Source organism: Serinus canaria, chromosome 1, assembly GCF_022539315.1.
Source record: "Serinus canaria isolate serCan28SL12 chromosome 1, serCan2020, whole genome shotgun sequence".
NCBI classification, from domain to species: Eukaryota; Metazoa; Chordata; class Aves; order Passeriformes; family Fringillidae; genus Serinus; species Serinus canaria.
In genome coordinates, this window is record NC_066313.1 from 72260637 (window position 1) to 72288419 (window position 27783).

Consider the following 27783-nt stretch of genomic DNA (forward strand, 5'->3'; position numbering starts at 1 on the left):
TCAAGACCCTCTTTTCTCTCGGCTTCTCCGCCTTGCCGCTTCTTTTCGATACTGTTGCTGCTGTCCTGCCGAGGAAGGCGCAGCCCGGACGTCCCTGACGGATCTGGGTAGTGCCCCCTTAGCTGCTAGCTGCTGCTGTGCTCCGAGCTAGCCCCGGCCGCCTTCCCCCCCACTCGGACGGGAGGGGAGTGCTTTCGACACAGCAGCCGCGGCATCTATTTTTTATTGGAAACAGGACAGACTGAATACAAAGTATATATGATCGTTTCACAAAGCATGCAATTTCAAAATCACTGCAGTCAGCAAGAATCCTTTCACTAACCTGAACTGAACCAACTTTTATCATAATATAAGGCCCTTTTGTGTAGGCATTTTTTAACTGTGTGATAGCCAGTCTTGTCTTTTTTACATTTATTCTGGTTTTTCTACTATGCCTTTCAGTCAGTGACTGACCAGCAGACTTCAGATGCTTCAGAAATTGCTTGTGATTTGTTTTCACACTATTTGACAGACATGTTTTCACACTATTTGACTCTGCCTGTATTTAACATCACTGTTTGGACAGTATTAACTGCACTTCATGCTTTTCTTTACTTTGTTCTTACAGTCCTATTTAAAAATGAATGTGAAAAAATAAATACATGAAAACTTGTAAAACTTGAAATAAAAGTTACTGAGTTGAAGCCATTCAGTGTATAAAATGGGTTAATATTTGTAGTATGTCTTTCTGTGTTTCTTTTCTCAACTCTAAGCCAAGTTTCTTTTTGATCCATATATTGCTTCATTGCCTTCTCAGGCAGATCTAGGGAATTCCTCAATGTAAACACTCTTTTCTGTTTTGAAAGCTGATGTTTTTTCTTACTTGCAAATCATAGATCAAGTCAGAAGGGGATGTTTTTCCAGTATATTTAAATGCTTTATTGAACACTACTCTGTGTATTTAAGGATTACCACCTAAAGTGTGAAATGCAAGTTTGTCCATTCAGGCTTTATTCATTATCTAGTTCTTGAGGCTCAGCAAGGGATTATCCATCAGTTCCTGAGGAAAGCAGTTCTTGACCATACCAATTGCCAGACCAAACAGCACTGTTCAAAGTCATGTTCTGCTGTGTGTTTGGAACATCTGCTTCCTCTGGAAGACACAAAATAAAAACTGAGTTATTAAGTTGTAATAGAATTGAGAGTTGTAGAAATGAAGACTTGTTTATATTGTTTAGTATTTTGCTCATCCATTTAGGATGGTAAGAGGAATGGCTTGGAGTTACTGAGAGCATTCAGCTGTTTCTTGCAACTTGCAGAATGAGTCATCAGATGAGAGAGCTCATGGATTTATATACATAGACAGATACAATAGGACTTTTCTGTATTTTGTAACTTAACACAGCTTACAGTTATTTCCTGAACTTTTCTTAGGTTGTGTTTAATGTAACCTGCAAAGAAAATATGGATTATTAATTGTGTTGTAACATTACATGTAAGGTGCTTCCCTATATAGAATAGACAGTTGTCATAGTTGTGAGAAGTTTTTCTCTTCAAAAATTCTGACACAAAAATTAATTTGGGATATTTGTAAGTTGTCTTAATATAATTTTTTTATGTTCTTACTCTATTTTCTTATTTTTTAACCTTAAAATATTGATTGATTTATTGCAGAAACCTTTGAAATGCTCATCAGACTGGCTGAGAATTACACCAGCACACTTTTCTGCAATGCTTACAGAAACATGGCTGCTGAGGCTGCTGTGCACGTGCAGGAGTTTTTCACAGATGTTGGGCTCTTCTTATTTGGCACAGACGCCAGCACAGAGGAATTTGTGAACAGATTTTTTGACACCCTGTTTCCAGTAGTCTACAACCATGTAATTAACCCTGGTCCGACTGACATCTCCTTGGAGTACGCGGAGTGCCTCCGAGCGGCGAGAAGAGACCTCAGGCCCTTTGGCAACGTTCCCAAAAAGGCCGTAGGACAGATGGGAAGATCACTCTTACCCAGCCGGACTTTCCTGCAGGCTCTGAATTTGGGGGTTGAACTGATCAATGCGACAGATCACCTGCACTTCTCCAGAGACTGCAGCAGAGCTTTGCTGAGAATGCAGTACTGCCCCCACTGCCAGGGGCTGATGCTGAGCAAGCCCTGCCTGGGCTACTGCCTCAGCATCATCCGGGGCTGCCTGGCTGCCCTAGCAGAAGTTGATCTCCACTGGCAGAAGTACATCCAGGCCCTGGAGGAGCTCTCAGGAGCCCTGAGTGGAGCACATGGCATCGAGCACGTGCTGCTGAACTTCCATTCCCTTGTCCACGACGCTCTGGTACAGGCTCGGATCAATGGGCCAGAGTTATCTGAGCAGGTAAGATGCTGGTTTTAGCCACACTCAGGGCAAACATGAAAGTAGGAAAGGTATCACTGATAGCTGTTATTTGTTTGGCCATTTTTATGGTGAGATACACATTTGTATCTGAGTTCAGCCTTAATTGATTAAGCAGTTTCTGGGAGCATAAAAGATACTTTTCATGAGCATAAGGAAATTGTTTCGTTGTTATCTTATGTGCACATTATGATAAATGTAAACAATCCTTATTTTAGATACCAGTGGCCTGCCTTAAAGAACCCATGACTTTGCATATATTATTTCCATAATTTTGGAAATTGGTATGTTCCAGAGGAAGCAGCACAATTAATTTGTAACATTAAATAAGTCCTTTCTTACACTGAAGAGAAAAACAAAAAGTTGTGTGAGAGCTCTGTTAGCTGTGAATGTGTGAAGAATTTTAGCATACTGCTATGGAAAGTGGACATTATTTAACTACACTTTAGGGAAAAAAGCTAGTATATATGGTAATTTATAAGGATAACTACCAAAATCCAAATTTTTCCTGTATTATATTTAATCCACATTTGTTCTCTATATTATTACATGCAAAATATGCCACTGAGAGTGGCATATTCTGTATTAAGTATTGGATTGGATAGCTTGGTTTGGGGAGATGCCTTTAGTTTTATAGTACACCCTAAAGAGACTGTCTGGGTGTCCCTGTACTGTGACATCAGTGAGGTGCAGCTAATATCAGAAATACCTAATATCAGAAATAGAGGTTTCTTCATTTCCTTCTAAGACCCAGAGTCTAATAAAATGGGTTCTCCATCCTGCTGCAATCTGTGAATAACAGGGTTCATTTCTACAGATTTCCCACTATATCTGCTTTGTACCAGCCAGCTTCACGAGCCATAATATCCTGCTGCTCAGCTTCCTTGAGGAAGGCTGTAATTTTTTTGTAAAAGGGTTTTTCACTGACATTTTTACTCAAAAGTGGTTCACTGATGTCTCTCTAATTCACAAGTTATTTCAGATCTACAGTTGTCTTTTTTGGAAAATAACCTGTAGCTCCTTTGATTTCTGTGGGATCTTCTTTGCCTACCATTTCCAGGAACAAGCTAGAACAAGCAAGTAAAAGTTCAAGGGAAGGACTTGTGTTTCCTACTTCATTCTGTGTCATTTAATTTGAAAAGTTTTAGACTTGGATTTTCAACAGTGAATTATCATTGGCCCAGACTTCAAAATCTCTCAGCAAACTTGTGTTTTCGAAATGAAAGTTTTTACAGTCCAAAATAGTATATTTCACTGAATTTTAGTAAAAAATTAAATGGGTCAAGAGCCCTCCACTTAGTGTGTTTGCTTAATGAAAATTCATATTGATCCAAACTAAAGTGCTTTATTTTGATATTCCTGAAAACTCCATGCCTTCCTTCTCCCCATCCTTCATTCAGTGTAGGGGATACTAAAATTTCTTATGTAATGATATTTGTTGCTGATGTGCTTGTTCGAAGATCATATTTTTACTAATGCTACATTAAAATCATCCGTGATTTTAATGTGATGTGTGTCTAGAAGCATTTCCCAGCTTCAAAACCCACATACTTCATTTTTGACTCCAACTGCACCAGACCTAGACATCTCTTTTACCTAATTTCTCTGTCATAATTGACCAGTCCTTTCTCTTTTTGATCACTAATTTGGTCAATTAGGACTATAATGTGATGATCCCTTGAAACATGAGGATCTAGTCAGTATATTTCATATTTCCCCATTTATTAGGTGTCAAGACCAAATTCTGACATGCAATAAATATAGCATTTCAGCTTTAAGAGGCAGAGGACAGGAACTTCATTGAAATTGGCTCATTAATATTTATTTTATCTTCAGAGTGACTCATGAACTGTTTCAGGTTTTGATAAGCAATTAATGCATCAGTGACTCTAACAGACAGGGAAAAGATGATTATGAGCAAGCAAATAATGGTTTGCTTAGGCACGCAGCAGTCTGCAGTTTTAAAAGAGAATTTCATTACTTTTTGTGAGTTTTAAAGAAGTGAACAGAGAAAAAAAATTGAATCTTTGGAAGTATCATATATAATTATGCAAGTGTCAATGTGAGAATCTGTAGAGTAACCTGTTTAATGATATATGTAGCTGAGTAGTCTTTTTATTCATTCATGGCTATGTTTGTGTAAATAGCCATATGTAAAGGATTTTTTCTAACAGTTTGCAGGAGTATTTAAATCTGATGTATATTCATGCTCTAAGCTCTGTGTGCTGTGGAAAGAACACTAATGCCTATATAGCATGGCTTCCTTTTACAAAACTCTTTTTTTCTAGTAATTTACAGCTTGTTCCATTTTCTGCTCGGGTCTTCAGAGCAGTGCCAACTCTGTGTCCATCTGGAATTTATCTTTCACTTTCTTCTTACTGTTTCAAAATCACCCTTAATTCTGCCTCCCACAGCTCTGCTGACTGACAAATAAATCAGCACCTGTTAATCATCTCGATACCTGTGCATTATTTGATGCTATTCTGTAGTGGATATGTGTGGGCTGTGCAACTATTCGTGTATTTCTGTATTTTCACACCTACATATTGTCATATATTTAATGCCATTTCTGTTCCTGAAGTCTGTATATGTCCATATATTGCTCAGTGCATAGTGTACCCTATGGTTTTTAGCTGGAACAGAAATTTTTTAGCAAACATCTGTGTGAATGCTCGTGCAGATATAGTGTAATAGAGGTTTAAGAGAGCTCCACCATACAAAACAGGAACAGTTGCATTATTAGGATAATCTGAAGAAGAGGTTATGTAATTCTTGTCATTCTTACACTCTGGATAACTGCTAAAAGTGCCCATTGTTACAGAGCACCTTGCAGACTCATCCTGTGCTTCTTTTGTGCCCAGACAGAGTTGGCACATGCTGGTCTCTGAGCTTGTGTATAGCCAGGGAAATCCCTGTGGAGGGCACTGTACAGCCTGATGAATGCACAAGAACTTTATGGCACATTTAAGCCTTACATACATGTCAAAAACCCCAAACCAAACCAAAATACCACAACAAACTAAAAACCAAGCAAAAAAATCCATGGAAATTTTTTTACAAGTTATAATAAATTGTTTCATGTCACCCCCATTCTGTTATTGAAACCACTGATAATGTTAGGACAGAAGGACAAAGAGATATTTCAGCAAGATTTACAAAGTTTTGCTGTGGATGGAGCCTGCTATCCCCAGCATAGGAGCATTTTCCCACTCCCTTTGTGTGTGGATTAATGTCACCACCCCAGGCCGTGGAAGACACACTCCGTGTCACTTACAATGGGATTCAACAGCACTTTAATCCAGTGTCACCCTGGATTGCCCAAGTCCTGCTCTGGCACTGTCTTCAGCTCTCTGCTCCCACCTTTTTGCCTCTGTGCCTGCTGCCCTGGCTGCTGAAAGTCATGCTGGTTGAGGGAGTGTCTGTGCTCTTAAAGTTTCATTTTGCTGTTTGAAGACTTGTGCTGCTGCACATTGGGTAACCTGCAAGGGAGAGGTTCATTGGAGTGGAACAAACAGAGGACCTGAGAGCAGTGGAAATGAGTATGAGGTTGGGCAAAAAATGAAGGAAAAGGGGAAAGGAAAAGGAGAAAAGAGAAAACTAAAATTCACAGGACTTTGTAGTTAAATCTTCCCTGCAAAATTTGCATATGAATTTTGTTCTTGATTCCCAAAAGATCAATGGTGTCTGAGTTTAAAATTGAATAAAAAGAGATGAAAAAGAATATTGATTAGTTGTTCATTGGCTATTCTGAGCACTGATGATTTTGGGATCTGAAGGAAAACGAAGTATGTGACCATGATACTAAAAGATACACATGCATATAAAAATGTGGGAATCCAAAACAGAAAAAAAGATCACAAAAATTCTGGCATTTCCTTATTTTGAAAGTGAGGAATCTGTGCTGCAGGTTTGGTAAAATTCTTGAATGTGTTTTTTATATATAAGCCTAGAAAAATTTAGAATAGGATTTTCAAAAGTGCTGTGTCTTCCCTATGTTCTAAGAAATTTCCAAACAGTTGGAGACAACAAAAATACCAGTATATTCAAATATTGTGGAAGCTCTCAATACATTCTTCTCAGTCTAATCCTGAAAGAATATCTAAGTTATGTGTCTTCTAAAAACTAGGCATAATTATATTCTATTAAGAGAGACTTTTGTCTTGTTATTTTTTTTTTTTTTTAATCAGCTGTCTAATATTGGAAAGAAAGTAAGATCTTTCTTGGGGCATAAAATGCTAATAGAAAAAAGAATTTAATAAACTTTATTTTGAGCCTTATATGAGACAGGAAAATACAAGTCAGTCAGCCTTTCCATCCCTGGAAAGGTGATGGAGTAACTAATCCTAGAAACTATATTCCAAACAAATGGAGAAAAAGTGGATTGGGAGTAATGGTTAACCAACTTGACATCCTTAATAGGACAGCCAGATTGATAGGGTATGGGCAGGGCATTGGATAATTTACCAAAGCCTTTGAGTCTGTCTCCTACAATATCCTTAAGTATAAACTGTCAATATGCACAGTGAGGAAGACTGAAAAATGTGGGCTCAAAGGATTGTCACCAGTAGCACAAAGTACAGCTGGAGGCAAGTCATCAGTGGTCTGACCCCCAGGGGCTGATACTGGGGCAGATACTCTTTAATGTCTTCATTAATGGACAGGGTGATGGAACAGTTTACCCTGGGCAAGTTTGCAGACAGATCAAAACTGGGAGGAGCAGCTGATACACCAAATGGTTGTTCCATTCAGAGGAACAGACTAAAGAATTGATCTGAGGGGAATCTGATGAAGTTAACAAAAGGAAAAGTCTTGTACCTGGGGAGGAATAATCCCATGCATCAACAGCTGCTGGAGGCTGACTGACTGGGAAGCAGCTTTGGAAGTAAGGGCATGAGGCTCCTGGAGGACACCAAGCTGAACATGAGAAATGCACCTCAAAAGAAGGCTAACAATCTCTTGGATTTCATTAGGAAAAGTGCTGCCAGCAGTTTGAGGGAGGTGATCCACTGAAGCACTGCTGAGACCACATCTGAGGTGCTCTGTCCAGTTCTGGACCGCCCAGTGTGAGAAAGTTACGGAGTGTCTGAAGTGAGGTCAGCCGCAAAGATGAATATGAGACTGGAGCATCTTCCATGTGTGGAAAGGCTGAGAGATACATAGGTATATATATAGAATATTCCATATGTGGGGCTGTTGAGCCTGGAGACGAAGAGGCTCAGGGGGAATCTTATCAATGTGGATAAATACATGGTAAAAGCCACTAAAGAGGACAAAGTCAAGCTATTTTCAGCCTTGCTCACTGGCTGGACAAGAGGCAATGGGCAGCAATCATAACCCATGAAATTGCACGGAATGGGTTGTCCAGAGAGATTTTGGAGTTTACTTTGGAAAATAGTCAAAACCCAATTAGTATGAACCTGGACAACCAGCTGTATCTGACCCTTATTGAATAGGGATGTTAGACTATACGACCTCAAAAAATCCCTGCTAAATAAATCTGATTCTGTGAAATGGTTTAGAAGGTAGGTGCATCAGGGGAATATTCTTACTAAGGAGCCAACCATCTTTTACTCAGATGGTAAAAGAGCTGTGGTGGGATAGGACCTGCATGAAGGATCATGGACAGGGCAGGAACATATCCTGTTCATGGTGTGCTTATAGTGCAGGATGTGGGCACTGGCTTCATCTTGTGGCTGGTGAACATTGCCATGCAAGCATGTTGCTAAAACTGAATATTCACAAGTCTGTACTGTCTATTTATTTCACAGATCTTTGGTCAAAGCAAAAGAATGAATTACTCTTTATACAGTCTCTAAGCGTGGATAAAATTCCCCACAACAGGATGATAAAATTTGAGACTAATGGAGTGATAGCCTGGAGGTTCTCAAAGGAAGTGGTAGCCAAGCTGCCACTCAACAGTAGTACTTTGGTTCTCAAGAGAAGTGGAGGTGTTGGTGATAAGCTATGGAGGAAAAATGATCTTTGGTTTAGAGCTTGGACAGATACTACCTGAATTTGACATTGTGGGAAAATTAATTACATTGTTCCTGTCACCAAACTATCTATATGGTCTTAGCCTTGTATTTCTTTAACTTTCAGCAAGTGTGTGTTCCCATTACCAATTTGTAAAACACAACCCCCAAGTGAGTCACTTGCCATAAATTTCTTTCATACTTAAAAAAAGACCAAAAAACCCCCAAACCCCTTTCATTTTCAGCAAAGCCGATTTTGGAATAAAATTGTGGAATTCTGCCTGATGCTTTTGGCATATGACTGTGCCATCATAACATTGCTGAATTTAAATTACTTGATACATTGATGAATTTAAATTACTTCACAAGATCAATAGAAACTGATTTCTGAAAACTGCTGAACAGTAATTGGATCTAAAGTCTAATACAATTGTGTTAGAAAAGAAGATTCCTGCTTCAGCTAACACAGAATTAAGACCATCACCTTCCCTTTTTCTCCATTCAGATATGCATCCAGCCATAGCTGTGAAAAACTGTACTGCTTGTATGATACAGTTTGGCATGTTTTTTATACATCTATCATTTTTTTAATGTAACATGAAGTAAGCCTATTGCACTCATGACCTCCATCAAATTCAGATTCTTCAGGTGGTGTATTTCACTTCCCCATTGTTTCATCATGGAAAAGCTCCTTGCATTTATCAAAAAGTTTTCTTCTGGAGCTAAGCTGGGTTTTGTTCATCAGAAAAGAGATTGGAGAACTTTGAAAACAAAACAAAAATCACCAAATAAAGTGTTTATGGTTTGTTTCTAACTAATGAGAAGTTGTTTTCATTAAATGGTAGACTTTATTCGTACCTGAACATTCTTAGCAATTGGGCAGCTCTTTCCATCTTATTTTGTTTGATCCATCCTTTCTATGTATTTCAGCAGCTTGCATTTACTGAGGTCTGAAGTATTACTGTTATTTCTGGTATTTTTACCACACATTATATATTATACTATGCTGATTTTTTGTCACTGAAATCAGTGTTTATCCAATAACAAGAAGATACCTGCTACAACATTTAACATAAAAATCGTGGCAATCACAAGTCAGAGTATTTTGGGTGTTGGAATGGCAGTTGTATGCCTAATGTTGCTGGATTATCCTCAAAACTGGTATCTTTTTACAGTGCAGTTGTTCTACTTTTTTCTAATGTGTAGAAACAGGGTCTGAAATCGTGCACAGAATATTGGCAGAGGTAATAATACATGCATAGTTATGTGCACATTGTGGAAAAATGGGTGTTAGGGTTATGATCTACTCCTTTGATATATCCAGGTATTTTACACAAATGCAAATTGGAAAGACAAAATATTTACACGTTGCTGGACATACACTTGATAATATCCTGGTTGTCTTTTATTCTAAGGTTTATGATACACAGGGAGATGTGTGGGGCATACTGGAAGCACTTGTTTCCATCAAGAACTTTTTAAACATAATAGCAGAACATGAAACCATGAAACCACAAAACCACGGCTGTCTAAACAAAATCAGTTGCTATGTTCTTTAGCTTCTCAGAATTTAAATATATGGTATCTCAGCTTTTGGTCCCACTTTCAAGGTACATCCTTTTCTATGCCTCTTCTTTTTTTTCAAATTTTCTTTTTTTAAATGGAAATGACAGAGGACATATTTCTCACCTTCAGTGAGAAGACATTCAAATCCAGTGTCAAGTTCATGTCTCACACTTCTCTGAAAAGTGTTTTTTAAAAATTCATTTGCTGAATTGCCCAGATTCCTCCTCTGTGCCTCCCACAGTGGAGTTACTTGAATGGGCTGCAGTTGCACTGGCAACAATCTCCAGTCTCTGAGACCCCTGCAGTACCTGGGGGACTGAGGGGTAGTGGAAGAGCTGGAAGTGAAGGAATGAGATTTACCTTGAGATGGAGAGAGAAGATAGGCAGAGGGTGTTTCTAGTCTGAACTTTATTTCCCACCATTGCAATATCTTTTTAATTGCAATATATTAGTTAGTCTTCCCCAAACTGAGGCTCTTTTGGCCATGGCATTAATTGGTGAGTGATGTCCTTGTCTTAATCTCGACCCATAAGATTTTTCTTATTTCTCTCCCTTTATTCTTTAGAGGAGGGGGAGTGAGAGAGCAGCTGGGCGGGCCTTTGGCTTTTAGCCTAGTCCAACCCACTGCAGTTACCAACACACATGCATGGCTCTGGCAAGCAATGCTGAGTAGTGCAGGTTTGCATGAGATATGTTCAATCCAGACTGCTAAGTAAATAATGTAGGAGCATATAATGGTGTGCATTATGCATTCATATTTAATGTGTTTTGAATGAACCTGCTTCACAATTTGAAATTATTGAAACTTGTTTAATTTTGCTGCATTTTTTTTTTAAAGATTGAGATCTTGCATGCCAGGAAAGCATAGGATCTTTAATATGTTTTCCCCTTTTAATCTTTTTTAGTAACAGAAGATTAGGCAAAATTTGGGCAAAATGCACTGATCTGAAATGGCTTTTCGCTTTCCACTGACTGCATGGAGACTCAGAGGTCTGAAAAATGCAGAGTGAGAAGTCTGGGCTGCCACCATGGTCTGGGTTTAGGTGATATGATAGATATCTAAGTCTGCGTTGGCACAATGGCAGGTTTGCTTCAATGTGCCTACTGGGCACTTGGACTGAAGGTGGGAAAGATTCTCTAAGAGGCTGAAAGTACTGCAATCTCATTCTTCATATTTGCGAAAAGAGAAGGAAGGAGACTTTTCACTCCTTCTCCAAAGCTGAGTAGAAGGCAAGAACAAGTGTAAAGAAGAACCCTAACAATCCTTTCTGTGAGCTGTGTGTGTGTTTTTTCTCTCCTCTTCATTTTTTATTGTGAAACAGAGTGACTTCAGGAAGAGAGAGGTACTGAGTTGAGCAGACTTCTGGGATCTCAGCTGGTTTTAAATCGCTACCAACTCTTTGTAAGGGAAAAACTTTTTTCAGGGCAAATCCAGAGATTTTGAAGCAATTGAGCTTTCTGGACTGTTTTGGTCCCTGACATCATATGAACATGTATGAATAAATGCCTGTCTTTTACGTTACAAAAGATCTTCAAGGAAAACTGTTTTTCCCAGGTACAAAGAAGAGAGTGAGGAGGCACTGAAACACGTAATATAGAGCTACAGGAAGCAGAAACATTGATCTTGTAAGCTGCAGTTTGGAATGGGGAAGAAACACGGAGGTTCTCTGAAATACTAACTGGATAGTGGGTTTTTCCCTGCTTTTTTTCTGACTTTTTTGATTCTTATTATCTTGAAAAGAAAGAGTTATTGACAGTGTCTAATGCTAAATGAAATAATGTATTATGACTGTTATTGAAGTGAACATGATTTTATTAGCTTACAGAATTTTGCTAACGAAAGTGCTCTGCTCACAATTTTGGAACATAAATTGCAGTCTGCATTAAAGTGTAAACATGTTGTGCAGATATGCTGATGCAGTCAGCTTGGTTTGCTTTCGTTAATTCTTTATGTATTGTAATATTAAATGTATTTTTTGGTTTCAGTGAGGTATGTGCCTGATAAAGGCACCCAGTTCTGCTTTCATTGACAATCGCAATTCTACTGAATCTCTTTTGGTTTACACAGGTGACCCTGGATAATTTTAGACCTAGATTTAAAGAACAATTCTGCCTGTATCCTATAAGACAGCACAATGTTCGCCCTGTGTGTCAGGGCTGTATTTGCTGGGCACACAGAAATATGGAGTAATAAAGTATATTTGAACCACATGAAAGCACAAATAAATCAGTCAAACTACACACAAGCAGCTGATCTTTGGAAAGGGCTACTGTCGGTTTTTTTATAATTATTTTTGGGAGGAGAACCACAGAGTGTTTTCACTGAACATGAATGGAACACCTTGGCATCCTCTGAAGCAGACTTGGATCGGGAGAGCTGGCAGCCTCTCATAAGAAGCAGTTTTTGTTGAACTGCCTTTGAGGAGTTTGAACTGGCAGTGCTGTGTTCTGGCTACAGGGTAACTTGGCTGAGAACATTTGGATTTCCCCTGACATTAAGTCATTTAAAGTAAAAAAAAAAAAAAAAAGAAAAAAAAATTTCCTTCCCTTCCAGCTCCATTCAGGAGGAGAAACTATTTTTACTGCCAGACTTGCTGAGTGTTAGTCCCTCATGAATGGAGCACCAGAACTAAAACCATTTACAATTTTAGTGATTAAAGACCAGAAGATACAAATTAAAAGTATATTAAGTAGCTCATATTTAATGGGCTCTTAGATTTCATTTTGCAATCCCCAACATGCAAAATTATGAAGGAAAGCAGAGATAATTAAACATTGATAAGATATGAGCACAGAGCTCTCAAGAACTTGGACAGGATTACTGATTTTGATAAATGTAGTAGGAGGAGGAGGATATGCTTCTCAGTCATGTGAAAGTTGGGGACTGTGACTCCTAGAATCCAACAGCTTGAACAGCTGTCTTTTACAAAACCATATGCGAAAATTCTGATTATAAAAAGCTGGTTTGCAAACTCTTTGCATTTTTGTCTCTTTCCTTGGTCTTGACTGAAGATTTTGTAGACTCACAGAATGGTTTGCATTGCAAGGGACTTTAAAGATCAACTAGTTCCACCCCTCTGCTATTGACAGGGACTCTTTCCACCAGACAAGATGTTGGAGGTCCAATCCAGCCTGGCATTGAATATTTCCAGGGATGGGGCATTTCTCCATGGCAGTGTTTCTGCATAGTGCCAAACCAAGTGGAATTATTATTTCAGTATCTCCAAGTTGTGCTTCAGTTTACATCTCACAGAAAATTACTTTCCTTTTATTTCCAACATGTAATCCTTTGATTTTTTTTCCCCTGAGGAGGCTACCATTGCCTTGCTGGGGGTACATTCTGTAAATCTGCAGTTTACATTTATTTTTCCTCAATATCACCTGCTTAGGTGTGAGACAAACTCTTATATTTCAAAAGTTTTCTTTGAATTGGCTTTATCCTTTTTGAGCTTGAAACCACTTGCAACTCCATCTCTGTTGAAAAATTATAGCTGCACATTTTTGTGTATCACCTGAAATTTCGATTTCAATTTTGAATAAAATTTCTTGAAAAATAAGCTGGCAAGCCTATTTGAGATTTGTCTTGCAAGGGATTCTAAATTGTTTAGTAATTTTAGCAGGTATTATTCTAAGTGTCTAATTCTCTAGGCTTTTGTTCACAATGTTTTCCTCCTCACTTGTCATGGACTTCTCCTCCAAATTCTGTAAAATGCTTAAGTGTAGGTATGCATCTTGTAATTTGCCATTGTAACTCCAGAACTTGCTTATTTTCCTATGTCTGAGACATATTGTTAGAGTCAAGTAGTCACAGAATAAGAAGAAAAAATTTGGAAAGAAAGCAAAGAAAATAATACAGAGTTTCTTCATGGTTTTCCTGGGTTTCAAACCTGGTGTTCCACTAGCCTCTCCTCACATTAATGGTTGCACATTAACATTTTTCCTGTTGTGAAGGAAAAGTAGATGTTTGTTACCTCATGCTTTCTCTCCTTGTTTTCAAAACCTTGGATTTTGTCTCAATATGGAATACTTTAATCTCCTGTGCCGTGTGCACACTCTCATATATCAAAATGCATTTTTCTTTGAAACAGATGTTTGAGGTTAAATGAGCACTTGTTCCAAGCAAAAAGAAAAACAACCCTAAAACCTCCCAAACCAATAGAAGGCTGCTGAAGTGCTTGGGAACACTGAAATACTGATGCTCCCTCTTGTGGTTTAGTTAAATAAAACAAACCAGGGAATCTATAACAGTTTAATTCATTATTTTCCTTGAACAAAATCTTTGGTATTTTTGATTAGTAATTTGGTGCTGGAAATGCAGGTAACTCATCAAGAATCTGTTTCTAGAAGAAAGTATTCCTTTTCTATTTCTAGAAAGGAAAATAAAATCAACCACAATTTTATTTGTAACAAATGGGTTTCCAAGCAGCATGATATTTCATTCTAGATTTATTTTAGTGGTTTTAGATTTCAGCTGTCCATTTGCTCATGAGTGTTTGAGGGGATTTAACTGTTAGGAATATGGCAAGTTTGTGATCTGACAGCTAGAATTGAAAGCCACCAGACTAATCACTAGCTAAAACATGCATTAAATAAAATCACATAATGGCATGTCTAGTCCCTTAGACTGTGCTGTGCATCGAGGAACAGGAGAGAAGACACCTCTCTGGGTACAAAACCTCTTGGTCTTTTACTCAGATCTGGCTGGGTGTCAGAATCAGGAGTCTGAAAACTGCCCTTTATTTAAAGAGTTCCTTTACCTCTTTCATGGTTTTTTTTTTGGTAAATTTAGCAAGCACTGTAAGTTTTTGATACATGTATGTATATATCTCTAGGATTTCCTGTAAATGTGTTAGGTGTTTACTAGATTGATCCAGTCTCACAAACCTTCAGGGCATCAGTGTAGCCATAGTCCATGCAGGCATTTAAAACTTGAGTTTGCTGAGACTTGATAAGTCTAGTTTGAAGCCATCACCAATAGAAGGCTGCATAACAGGACTGTGAATTGTTTGCTTCAGTCATTTGGTGCAAAATAATTTCGGTGGAAATGCTGAGGTCAGAAAGAACCATTTGTGTAGTGGGAAAAACGAGTAGAAGGCACAAACCAAAACCGAAACAAAGAATGTGACACATTTCTCATGTTGAGTGTCTGAACTTAGAGAGCAGTGTGTGACCATTATTGCTGTGATGCTCCCCTCATTGTGCAGCCCTGTTTAAATACAAAGGTTTATAATGCTGCAGTTTTCCAAACTGTCAGTAATCATAAGTAGGCATTCTAAGGAATCGCACCAAAGAAAATCAAACTGCCATAAAGTTCATGTGTGGCACTAATTGCAATTTAACTGCATGGTTATTACAAGAGCTTTTAATTAACTCAGTCATCATACTGTGGCATACAAATTGTGGGTAATAACAGCATGCTGACTATAATGACAATAGGTTTTTCTGAACTCTGAAAATCAGGAGTTTTATAATTTTCGGAGGTTTCTTTTTATGCCCTTAAATATTGTGTGGTATTTAAGAACATTTCAAAAAAGCAAAAAAAAAAAGAGAGAAAAAATCCTAGCAAGTTGCTGAGGCTTGACTGTTTTAAAATTTTGTGGAAGTCTTTAAGTCTTCCTGAAATTCAGTGAGAGGTATCTCACTGAATTCTTTTTCTGATGATTTTTCAGTTTCACTTTTCTATTTTCATCCCCTTTGAGAATCATTTTTCACACCATCTTCTTTTTGAAGCCAAGAAAATGTTTATGGAAACATTCAGAGTAAATCCCATTTCAGTGACACTGGAAGATAGTAAAAATAGATTCTGATTAGATATTGCTGCAAAATGGTCATTTATTAATTCAGTGGGATAGTGAGAGCATTGCTCTTCTCTCAAAGTTATGATTCCAGTCTCTCAGGACTGGCAATAATAGCACTGAATGATTTCTCAATTGGAATGTTAATTTTGTTGTCCAGAGACTAAAAATTAGGAAACAATCTAGCTTATGGATATAGTTGAAGTCAAGAAATACAAGAGGTGGTGTTATGCTTAGCACATGTACTTCTTCCTGTACATTTAAAGAAAGCATTAAAAAAAAAAAAAAAGTAAAGCAGAAATTATTATGGGAGCTGTATTTATCTGGTTTTTAGACTGTCATCAGCTCTGTACTGGAAAATTAAATACTGGAATATTTAAGTTATAAATTATTTGGCTCACAGACAAAACAGGCACCTGAAGGCAAGGCAAGAATACATGACATTTTCATATGCACAAGTTTACTGCAGAAACGAGGTGATAATGAAGACTGGGCTAGTGAGGGAGGCAAAAGTAAATTTGTTATGCACATAGAGTTAATGACATAAAAGTGAGAGACACTACTGAACAGGTAAAAAACCTCAGGATGGGTTCATCTGGGGGAGCAATATGAGCATGGTGTACCAAACACAGAAAGAGGAACCAACATCATACAAAGCCAGTCGTCCCAGAGGTTTAAATATCACAGATATGAGAAAGGTTACAGAGATGCTGACATCACCATGGTAAATGCTGAAGTAGCTCATCCTTCAGAAACTGTGTGAATAAGTAAGTGGCTGCTAAAGAGCAAATTTTGTGCTGCTGCCCTCATTAAGAGAACTGAGTTCTCAACAGTATGATTACTGTCATGCATATCTTTGTGAGAATGGCAGAGGTGTATGTGGTGCTGTGCAAATGCTTTTTATTACAATTTTCAGAATTTTCCAACACTGGGAAAAAATCAGTTTTTAAAAAGACATTTCAAATGGTTACTAGTTTTAAATGTTATTTTTATATATGAAGTTTACCCAAGGTTACTTTTTAAGAAAGATTTTGTATTTGAAACTAAGGTTTGTATTTACATATATCAGTGAATGCAGATTTCCTATTATTGCAAATGCATTTCTTGAGACATTGACTCAAGGAGAGCAGAGAAAGGTTGTGAGACAGAATTTTGAAACAACTGTCTATGTAAAGCACATGTAAAACAAGTATAATCCATATTCCAAGGATCTATGACTGTAAAAATTATTGGTTTTCTTTTTTTTTTTTTTTTTTTGTTCATTTTAATCAGAGCAAAATATAATGAGATTTTACTGTGAATTCAAGAAACATGGATTCTCTTGTTTTCCTACTGAAGTGAATGTATGTGAGGTTTTTTACTATAGGTGGAGATAATTTATTTGGTTTTGTCTTTTTTTTTTTCCCCTTGACCTGAAGGACTGTTACTCATCTGCTCAGGGGCTGCCTTAGCCAGAAGGTCACCTCCACCCTGTTTCTCCCCTCCCCACAGCCTCTCACCCTGCTGTCAGGCTCTGCCAGTGCCTGGACAGCAAAGGTGCCCTGTTCAGATCTGCAAGGCACCTGAGACCTACAGCACCCTACACACCTGACCCAGGCCTGTCATGAGACAAAACATCTGGAGATGACTCCTTCCCAAACATCTGGATCTGACTTTCACTCTCTGTTATACCTTATTTTTCTTTTTGGTAAGACAAAGAGCAGCTGAAGAGTGTATGGGAAGCTGGAACTGAGGCAACTTGAGCAATCAGTTGCTTTGTCACAGAAGCTGATCATAAGCAAAATGTTCCCTGTGTCACATCAGTGAGCAGAAAAGAATATGCTAAAAGTGAGACAAATAAAATGATGGAAACATTTTGTGAATCTGGTATATCTATATTATATTGGCATAGAGGGGCTAATGTGATAAGCTGCTGCAGAGGCTGGCACTGAAGAAGCAAACTTGCATAAGGATACGTGAAACACAGAAAAGGTGTAGAGACCTGAAAGGGGGGAAATGGGGAGTCCAGTTAAGCTGGTGGAATATTTTTAGTGTATTCTGAAGAAGAAGTACTGGGGGAAATAGAGTGAAGGAGGTTTGAAACTGAATTTGAGGACAAGAAGGAATGTAGTCAGATGCTATCCAGAGAGAGTCTGCCTCTAAGAAGAAATGTAGAGATGAATGCTTCAAGTGATGTTCAAAGTGTAATCCCTTAAAGGACAAAGTGTAATCCCGTAGTCGTATTTCTAACTTTACCTTCAGTTTCAAATCATAAGGTGAGCACCAGTTCTTATGTAGTAATAATGCTGATTCTTTCTTCTTTTCACTGACCTAAGTAGGTGCATTCAGCAATGTTTCATTATACCACATACAACATGCATGCCAACAAACTCGTTACATTAAATGTGTTTATTCCATTTTAAATTTTAAATGTATTTCTTAACTAGCTCTACAGGAGTTCTTAGATGGAAAGATGGTCCATAAGACTTGCATTTCTCTCTTTAATGCATGATGATGACTTGAGAATGAGATTTTTTTGCTGTCTCTGTTCTTACATGTGGGAATATAGAAATAGGAAACAATAATCCTTGTTGTGTAGTGTGCACACTCCTTCCTTCACATGGTAGCATTTTGAATATGTTTCTGCTTCAAGACTGGGTGTTTGCCTTAGAGGCCACATTGATCTCCTCTCTCCCTATTTCTCTCTAAAAGCTGACTACCTAATGACTACCAAGTTTCACCAGTGCCAGCTTACACAAATGCATGCTGTTCAGTCTGCTTAATATTTCTTGTCAGATGTGATTGCAAGCATAACTATTTCTTATTTAATAAATATATGTATATGCCTAATTTTTTAATTCAATGATTAGGAAGAGTAATGAGCTATGAATGTGATGTCCTAAGTCATACAAAATGCTCAGTATCACGTTTTGCAAAGAAGAAAATGAGACTTCATGTGAATTTTTATCTGTTGACATCTGGATCAGAAAGCTGGACATAAAATTCCTTGATATTTTCAACATCTGTGGTCCAATATCAATAAACTTACATCTTGGGTCACTACCTTAATGTCTTTCAGTGTTGTAATGCAAGTATCCACCATGCTAACTGTTCACTATATCTTTGTGTAGCTGGGCTGAACATGCCATAATAATTCATCAGCCCTGAAAGAAGGCAAAAAATTCAATGGATATTAAAAATGTGATTGGGATGCATTACAGAAAAAATGGAAATATGCTGCTGTTCGCAACACATCATATTCTCTGAGGATTCTGGTACAGTCTACATAAAAATACCCTTCCTTATGGGAAAAAAAACACCACTATCAATAAAATACATGGTGACTTTCTTACACACCTGGTATCCCTTAAAAAGGAATGCTTTGACTATTTTTTTCTACTATAAAATAACTAATTATATGTTTGCTGCATTCATTATGGATACAGTGTTACACAGTATGATAACTAATTATGCTTTTTGTAGCTTAGTCTGTCTTTCTTGTTGAAATGTAGTGAAAGTGAATTGAGAGATACGTAACAATTGTTGCTTACATGTGTTCTTTCCTTCTTCTTGTGGCTTTTTTTTCCTTTTAGGTGAATAAGGTATGTGGTCCTCCTGTAAGGAAGCCTAAACAGTCTCCAGGTTGCTCCTTTGATCAGAACAAAGATAATCGAGGCTTGAAGATGTTCTCCAGAGACAGTGAACAAACACTCACCAACAGAAGAAAGTAAGCCATTAGTTTTACAGCCAGAAAGAAAGAATAAAGTAAGCCATTAATTTTACAACAGAGTAGATTATGCTCAATGCAATGGCATGCATTACTAGAGAATGAAGCCTCCAAAGAATGAAACATTTTAGCAACACAGTCTACTCTGTTACATTTTGGAAAGGGTAATTTCATGAGTAGATTTTGTTTTCAGAAGTAATGGACATATGACCAGAGTAATTTGGTGTGGTTTAAATTATTTAGGAGGGTGGATAACATTAATAGAATATGTATGTTAGATCTATGTGCAATTTTTAAAATTACATTTAACTTTACATATCAGCAGGCATTATTAAATCTGACAAGAAATGATAGTAGCTTTTTACAGAAAACCATTAGTACAAGGTGATAAGACAGAAAAAATTAATTACTTTTCTTACATACCTTTCTGCTGTAAAAAAAGAGACAACTAAACATTTGGGACTAAATCTTGAAAGCCTTGTTCAAACAGAACTTGCTGATTTTTTTTCTTTGACTCTTTTCCTGGTATATAGTGAATTGAAGGGACTGCAGAGGCTTGGAGATTTCATTTAAATCTGGCTCAGCATTGCAGGGTGAACTTTGTGCAGCTGTATGAGTTAGGTGTTTGAGCTGCCCACACATCTGTAAACATCCAGGCCACTCAGAGATATCCTTCTCAGCTGATCTTCTCCTGCTGAGAAGGATGCAGGTGTCCCATGAGTTGTAGCATAGAGTTCAAGCCTGACAGAGTTGAAGGAGTGTTTGGAACATACTCTCAGGCACATGCTGAGACTTGAGGGCTGTCCTGTGCAGGGCTAAGAGTTGGACTCAAAGATCCTTCTGAGTCCCTTCCAAATCAGCAGATTCTGTGATTTTGTGGTGGCTTCCAGCTTTCTGCAGATATCTTAGGTAGCTGAAGGAATCTCAAAGGCCAATCTATATTTAGACAAGTTAATCAGGTTTTTAATGACCATAATAGCACTCTAAGGCATTAGGAATGTTGCAGTTAAGATTAAAGGCTCCATTATGCAAAAAAAGTACAAAGTTAAAATCAGAAATTTCATTTCTGTCATAGTGTTTGCTAAAACACAGAAGTTTTCTTTGTCCTCTTTTTCCTCTCATTTCACTTTGTAGTGCAGAAGGAAACAGAAATGAGAGAATTGCAGGGAATAATTGCTCACTCCTGATGTCTGGAGAAGAAAAGGTGCCTCTGAGCTTCAAAGGCACACCATTCTTCTCAGTGTAAGGACCTTCAGTTACTAAATAGTGATAAAAACCCCCAAAACAATGCAAAATATAAATAGAGGGTTTTAAAAACATTGTGGTCACAGATAGATAGATATGTGAACCAGAAGTTTGCTTTAGCCAGCACAGATGTATTTCAGGGAATACCCATTACATGGGTGCATGCATCTCAGTTACATGTAAGTTCTTGATGTTTTCTGGTTGCTAACACTCTGCAAACACAATACCATATTCTAAAGTCTCACTTAAATCAGGACTGTTCCATGTTTCAAAGCAGAACACTCTATTGACCTCAGGGAGATTGCCTGAGAGACCTTCAGGGGCATGAAAGGCAGTGGGCAACACAAAGCAACATTCCTTTGCCTTTGCCTTTGCCTCTTCCCTTTCCCTTTTCCCTTTTTTTCCTTTCCCTTTTCCCTTTTTTCCTTTTCCTTTTCCACTTTCCTTTTCCACTTTCCTTTTCCCTTTTTCCTTTTCCTTTTCCTCTTCCTCTTCCTTTCCCTTTCCCTTCCCTTCCCTGTCACCTGTCTGAGATGATAGAGACACTTCTTCATGGCATGCAAGCTGCACCAAAAAGGGGAAGGCAAAGAAAGTTTGAGGTTAACTGATGCATATTCCAGTTTCACAACTTCCCCTCTGCTATCATCTGCAGTTGCTCCCTCCTGGATCACCTCCTTCCTTACTAGGCACAGGCACTTTACATTTCACTTTATATTCCCATAGCAACTGTAAGAACCTCACGTGGAAGTGTGACTTCAGCAAGTGCTTGCAGCCTGCTCTTAAGGAAGTGCTCTTCTCTAACTCCACCTTAGTTACCTCCTGTGGCACCTCTGTTTTCCAAATGCATGTCCAGATGAAAGTTTACATTTTAAGGTACATGTCGGGCTGCTGCTGCCTGAACTTCTCCTGAATTATTTTTACCATTAGACCTAAGCTGGTATTTTCTGGTACTATTTGGTACAAGAAGAAAAAGAAATTTCTCCTTTCTTTTGATGCCAAAAAATTGTTAGATGAATTTAAAAAAAAATCTAAGCAAACCCTTCCATAGCAACATAAAAACTTGGAAGTATGTAATGCTTTTTTTCTCCAGAACTGTAAACAGCCTCTATACAGAGGATGAAATAGAAAAAAAAAAAAAAAAAGAAAATAAAAAGAATATTTCGGAATAAACAGATAAAAAACCAGATAAAAAATATCTAAGTATCTTCAGCTGCCACTGACTGTAATTGCACTTTTGTGGTCAGCTGCCTATAATTATGTGCTTTCTGGTCTAGAGGATGATCATGTGAAAATTGACATTCATACCATTTGCCCTTCTAACTACTTTGGTCAGACATTAACAGGGGCTGAAAGCAGTTATTACTTCTCTATTAAATTTTGCCTCTGGACATATTTACTAATAAACCAAATGACCTTTCTGTTAGAATGCAGTTTGTGACAAGATATTATGACAGCTACATTTATTTATATTTATTTCTTCAGAAGAAAAAATTCCAACTGTTCACTTTGAGAGGACTCTCTAAACATTATTTTTCAGCCAGAATGTAAACATAAAGCATAGGCAAAATCAAAATTAATCCACTCAATGGCATTTGGAGGGAAATTGCAAAGCCACTGTGCACACTGGATTCAATTTTGGGTGTGGAGAAATAAAAGATATGATTATTCATAGCTAGGAGAGTGTGGATGAATCATTTAAAACCTAATGCACATAGGCAATTATATGTTGCATAGTCAAAATTGACCCTACATGGGATTTTTCAGAACTGCAGTTTTAAAATTAGTAGGGCACTCACATCACTTTTAATAGACATAGTAAATCAAAGCCACTGTAGTTTGTGTAAAATATTTGCCCTGTTACATGAAAGAATGTATGGCTTTTTAAATGATGGACTGGATAAATCACTGATGTTTTATCTGTTTTAATTTGAAGTAAACAATACTGAACAATTAAAATCCCTATAGGATATAGTCCTATGGTAACTAACTATAGGGAAATGTATAGATTATTTCTGCCTTTTTTTCACAGCTCCAGACACTATAAAAGGAGTTAACATAAAGTGGAGCTTGCTGGGTTACAGAGCAATGGGTGCAATATTTGGTGGGGCTTTTCTGTGTGCCTGCAGGTCATAGATAACTCAGTAATGTGTCATGTTCCATTTCAGAATGAATAAGTATTTTAATTTATACTGTAGGAAAGGCTCTCCCAGGAAGAGATTTTCAATTCATAAACAAACAGTTTATATTAAATACCACAATTCTGTTAGGAACATACCAACTAAAAAGTAATTCATTTGTTTTGAATTAAGTGCAAAACCTTATCACTACCTCTGGGCATCTTTACAATTATTTAAAATTACAATGCATAATTTATAACTTGCCAGCACAGCACGTGGTAGAACTGATACAATCCTTCCGATGGTTATTACTAAATTCTGAACTCCTACATCTGAAACCCATTTTACCTGAATCTTGAGTTGCTGCATAACTTTACAATTTTATAGTATTTGTAAAGATAAGTAGGGGACTTTCTGTCAGCACTTTCGGAAAACAGGAGACTTATTCATCTGCACCTATTTTTTTCTTTACTATGCTTTTTTTTTGGAGCATTTTTTAATCTATTTGTCCAACTAAAGCATTGCAGACTGCATCACTACAAAGCAAGAAAATTTCATGTTGAAAGAAATAGTTCCTGTTCCAGAGCATAAATAAAGTAGGTTTGTTTTTTTTTTAATTTGACCAGTGGGAGTATCAACTTTGTAAACTAATGGAGCATAACTAAAAGAATCAAACTCATCTGTTGACAGATCGATTTAAAACATCACCAGAACCAGTGGAGAATCATGGAATAAACAGATTCCTTATCTTTTAGAAATGCCCAGCACAAGGCAGCTCGATGTTGTTGGTTGGCACTGACAATTATTTGTGGTGTTCCCATGTGCAGGGAGTTTGTCGGGCACCTGCGGCTGTACAGAGCCTTTTACGGCAGCCTGGCGGATCAGCTGTGCGGGAAGGAGCTGGCAGCTGCCCATGGGCTCCCCTGCTGGGATGGAGAAGATCTTGTAAGAAGGTAGCTTTCTGTCTGTTTTCTGTTGTAAGTCATGTTTTGCTAAAACAGCTTCTATTCCAGTCAGCTGTGGTGTTTCCCTGTGTCTGTGTCAAGATTAGTTTGAAAATTAAATAAGTGTGGGATCCCTTCTCCCGGGCTTCACCTGTACACAGTAAATAAAATCTCCCTGCATCTCGGTTGAGGAAAAAGAAAAAAAGAATTCCAATGTTCTTCAGACATTTTTTCTTCAAGTTTGCAGCACCTAAACACTGGAAAAGAAGCTGGATTGGCATTTACAAAATACAGTTGGACAAAAAGAATATGGATTTTTGTTTGAGCTTGGTCTTTATAAGATGCTTCTTTTAATGCAGCGTGTGGTAATGGACCCAAGCTTAAAACCTTCTCTGGCTCTGAAGTGTGAAGTAATCTCTTAGTATATATGGTTTCCTATGAGAGAACTAAAAGTTAAATGGGAAGATAAAACACATTAAAAGTGAAACATGTATTTTTTATATATGCAGCAGCTTGGGAGACATCATTCAGCAGCAGTGGCAAAGAAGAGATAATAAACTGCTACAGTCCTGGATGTGTGTCTCTGGAATCAGTATATTACACAGCTTATAAAACATTTTTGGATGGCAGAAAGATTTTCAGAGAGCTGATTTCTGTGTTTTTACTTTATTGCTTTGATCACCAAAACAAGTATTTCTCTGAGCAGGAAATCTTTCTCTTCATGATGAGAGAGACCAAAACACTGAGAAGTTTGTTGCAGTTATTTGTAATAAAAATCATTATGTTAGTGTGATGTGGATTAGTAGGTAATATCAAAGGTCACGTCAAAGAAGGCTGTGAGGAGAGTTAGTAAAATGTGAGCTAGCAATTGGAGAGAGAAGTGGGAGATATGCACATTTAGGTATGTCTAAAAATTTAGGTAGGAGCTGTGATCTATTGATTGATACATGAGGAAACTTAGTGGACATCATTTTATCAAACAGCTACAGGCCCACTTTTCTTTATCTTCTCGGCCAGTCCTGTGCTTTGGCAGCACCAAAGTCCAGTGAGTGGTTGACTCCCTTGACAGTCTCACTGGCAATCTTTGTCCAAGGATTTCAACAATCTTCTAAAGAGGCCATGTTCCTTCTTTAGGTAACTGTATTTGAGATTTAATCTCAACTGTATCTCCTTGCTTTTGTTTTTTTGACCATTCCCTAGTTCACTTTAAGTATTCCTACCAAATATTTCAGTAACGATATAAAAGGAGGGTCTTGTAATTACAGGATTTCCTAAGAACAGAGTTCTCCTATCATTTCTTGTGGCTGCTTATATACTTACATTATTACTTTGTTTATACTATTATACTGTACTGTTTGATTTTGATTGATTAGACACTAGGGTCCTGATAAAGAAATCAAACATTCTCTAAATTTTATAAATTCATAGGGTTTTTTTAGAGTAATTTAATAGTTATAGTAATATATATATATAGGCTACATATATGCTTATATATATATGCTTTATATATATTTTATATATATATATATATATGTGTGCACACAATGTATTTAATATTGGATCCACCCAAAAGATATAATGGGTGACAAAAGCACTGTATCTTAAAAGTAAGGAATACCACTTTGTTATTAGTTTAAGTTAAAAATTTCCTTAGCTAAATATTTTGTCTTTGTATATATATTAATGCATATATTTATTTTTTTGGTCAGTACATGTCAGTGTCAGTTTCCTGAAAGAACTGAGATGTAGACAGTAGAAGTACAGAATGATTATTAAAACCAGAAGAGTAGGAAACCCTGAGTTGCTCTGGATTATCCAATGAAGCTGAGAGGTGCAGATTAGTTCCTTCATCTCAAGACCTCTGACTGTACACCAAATACATTGTGGTACACAATCTCCTGTTTCACTATCTTCATGAAGGCACTCAGATTCATCCTCTTCCTCCCTTTCGTTTTGCCTTTTTATTCAGTCAAAAGGCCCTTTGTTCAATTTAATTTGTTTATATTTGTTCATTGGTAACTGAAGGGGGAAAAGCTGTTCTGCACTTTGACCAAGATAAGGGTTTTTTTGCTGTTAGTATTGTCTTTACAGAAGTGATGACCTTAGAAAAAGTGTCTAGCATCTGCTTTTTTAATGGCTGGGATGCATAGCAAGCATTTAAAATATATTCTGCTTAAACACTTGCAAGATTTTTCTAGTGACAAGGACAAAAATAAGTAGTTTTCTTGTCCAGCATCTACATAAAGAAGCATTTTTAAGAATAGGTAAGGCAGTCACTGAGAAATGATGGAGCAAAAGCTGATTTCTCTTAGTGATGTGGAGATAAATTGGATAATTTCTTAAAATCTCCTCTAACCCTATGATTCTGAAAGCAGGATTATCTAAATCCTCTGTTGCTCAACTTCTATTGTCATGATGCCAGGATGCTGTGACATTTTAGAAGCAATAATGACTGAGCAGGCATCACTGCTTTTCTCTCTAAATACTGAAGAACCTGTACACTCACTCTCTTTACTCTTTTTTTTTTCTCCCCTCATCCTGCTTTCCCACTAATATAACAATAAATTACAATACTGATGAACTCATCAGTGCATCACACCAGTGTTTCTGGCACTGATGGGGAAAAGTCTCCATTGTTCAAATTAGTTAAAGACAAATAGATTTTATCTGTTTTGAGATTCTTCATTCTTTTCCATCTGTTTTTGCCTTCTGTTTCAAAAACATGTGCCATAGCTAGCTGCTGATGACTGAAATTTGGGCTTGGCATGAGAAAACAATAAAATGAACTATCAGGACCTGAGGAGATTGCTTAGACTGCTTGCTGGATCTGTGTTTCAAGCTGCAAGTAGCAAAAAGCCCTGAAGACAGATGAATGAGGAAAAAAAAAATCATTGCAGTTTTTCATTTTCCTTTTTTGTGTGTCTTTCTAAAGGAGGCATTTCAAAGGTTTTAACACTGACAATATTGGGTATCAGTTAAATCTTATAACCTTTGCCTTCTCTAATGCTATCCAAGAGATTATTAAGCTTGGATGGGAAAAGGTCAGAAAATGAAAAACAGTATTATTGAAATGAAAGCTTACTTAACAGTTTACATTTCATACACTTCAGCTGTTCCATTTTTGGTTTAAGCCGTCTTTTCATTTTCTTTTTTTTTTTTTTTTCCAAATCACAATGCCATGGAAATATGGCCCTTGACTCTGCAATTCTAGAAATTGTTCTGGATCTAGCATTTCACACAGTACAGGCTCATGCTTTCATGAAGACCTCAGACCAGAATTCCCACATTCCTGCACTCATGCCTGGCAGGATCAGGAGTGGCCAGGACTTGCAGGAGCAAGACCACTCTCGTGAGGTCTGTGTCCCTGCAGTGAGAGGCACAAGACATCTCAGAGGAGTCTTCAGCCCCTCCCTCTCTTGCCCAATTGTGTTACTGCAGAGGTCTAGCATGAAATTGAAATCAAACTTCACTTTCAAAGCCACAGGCGAGTGTTGTGATGAAGTGCCTGGAATTTAGTGTTATAGGATTCATTAAGTTCAATGGAAAAAGAAGAACTGAAATTAAAAAGTCATGCACTACCAAAGCATATGGGTTTGGAATTTCAGTGGCATCTTAGCATTAAAGCTAAAATAATGGGAGCTATATAAATAGACTGAGATTTTTCCACTTCACAAACATAAAGAGATTTACCTGACAATTATACAGCTTTGGTTGTCCAGAGAACCTGGCTAGAATGTGAAGAGAGATAAATTAAAAATACACAAAGGAGAGCATAATATATACTCTACACCTTGGGACGAGCAATTTAACTGAAATAAAAATAGATGTGAGTAAAAAAAACAGTAATATTTTGTATGTTGAAGGATTCAGGAGTAATGGAGATTATTAAAAACAGCTAATCAAGTTTTGAAGGAAGAGTTTCATATAAAGCGCTTATCTGAAGTACCCAAATTAAGAGAAATTAAACAGCATGATTGATTTTAATTGCTGAGCAAATCATTAAAAAGTGATTATAATAAGCATCTCTCATCAAATAAATGCTTAGTTTTAGCACAGCTCTTAGGCTGAGGAA

The 27783-nt window shown here is 37.4% G+C and overlaps 1 protein-coding gene across 1 annotated transcript in view; it reads left to right on the plus strand.

Annotated features, from left to right (window-relative positions):
• The window catches only part of GPC5 (glypican 5), a 574301-nt gene that overhangs the window by 87894 nt on the left and 458624 nt on the right, over positions 1 to 27783 (plus strand). Inside the window, exons 3-6 of the mRNA XM_050976550.1 lie at positions 1654 to 2348; positions 19272 to 19405; positions 20540 to 20647; positions 23595 to 23720. Coding sequence (XP_050832507.1) covers positions 1654 to 2348; positions 19272 to 19405; positions 20540 to 20647; positions 23595 to 23720 — 1063 coding nt within the window. The remainder of the gene's footprint in view (positions 1 to 1653; positions 2349 to 19271; positions 19406 to 20539; positions 20648 to 23594; positions 23721 to 27783) is intronic.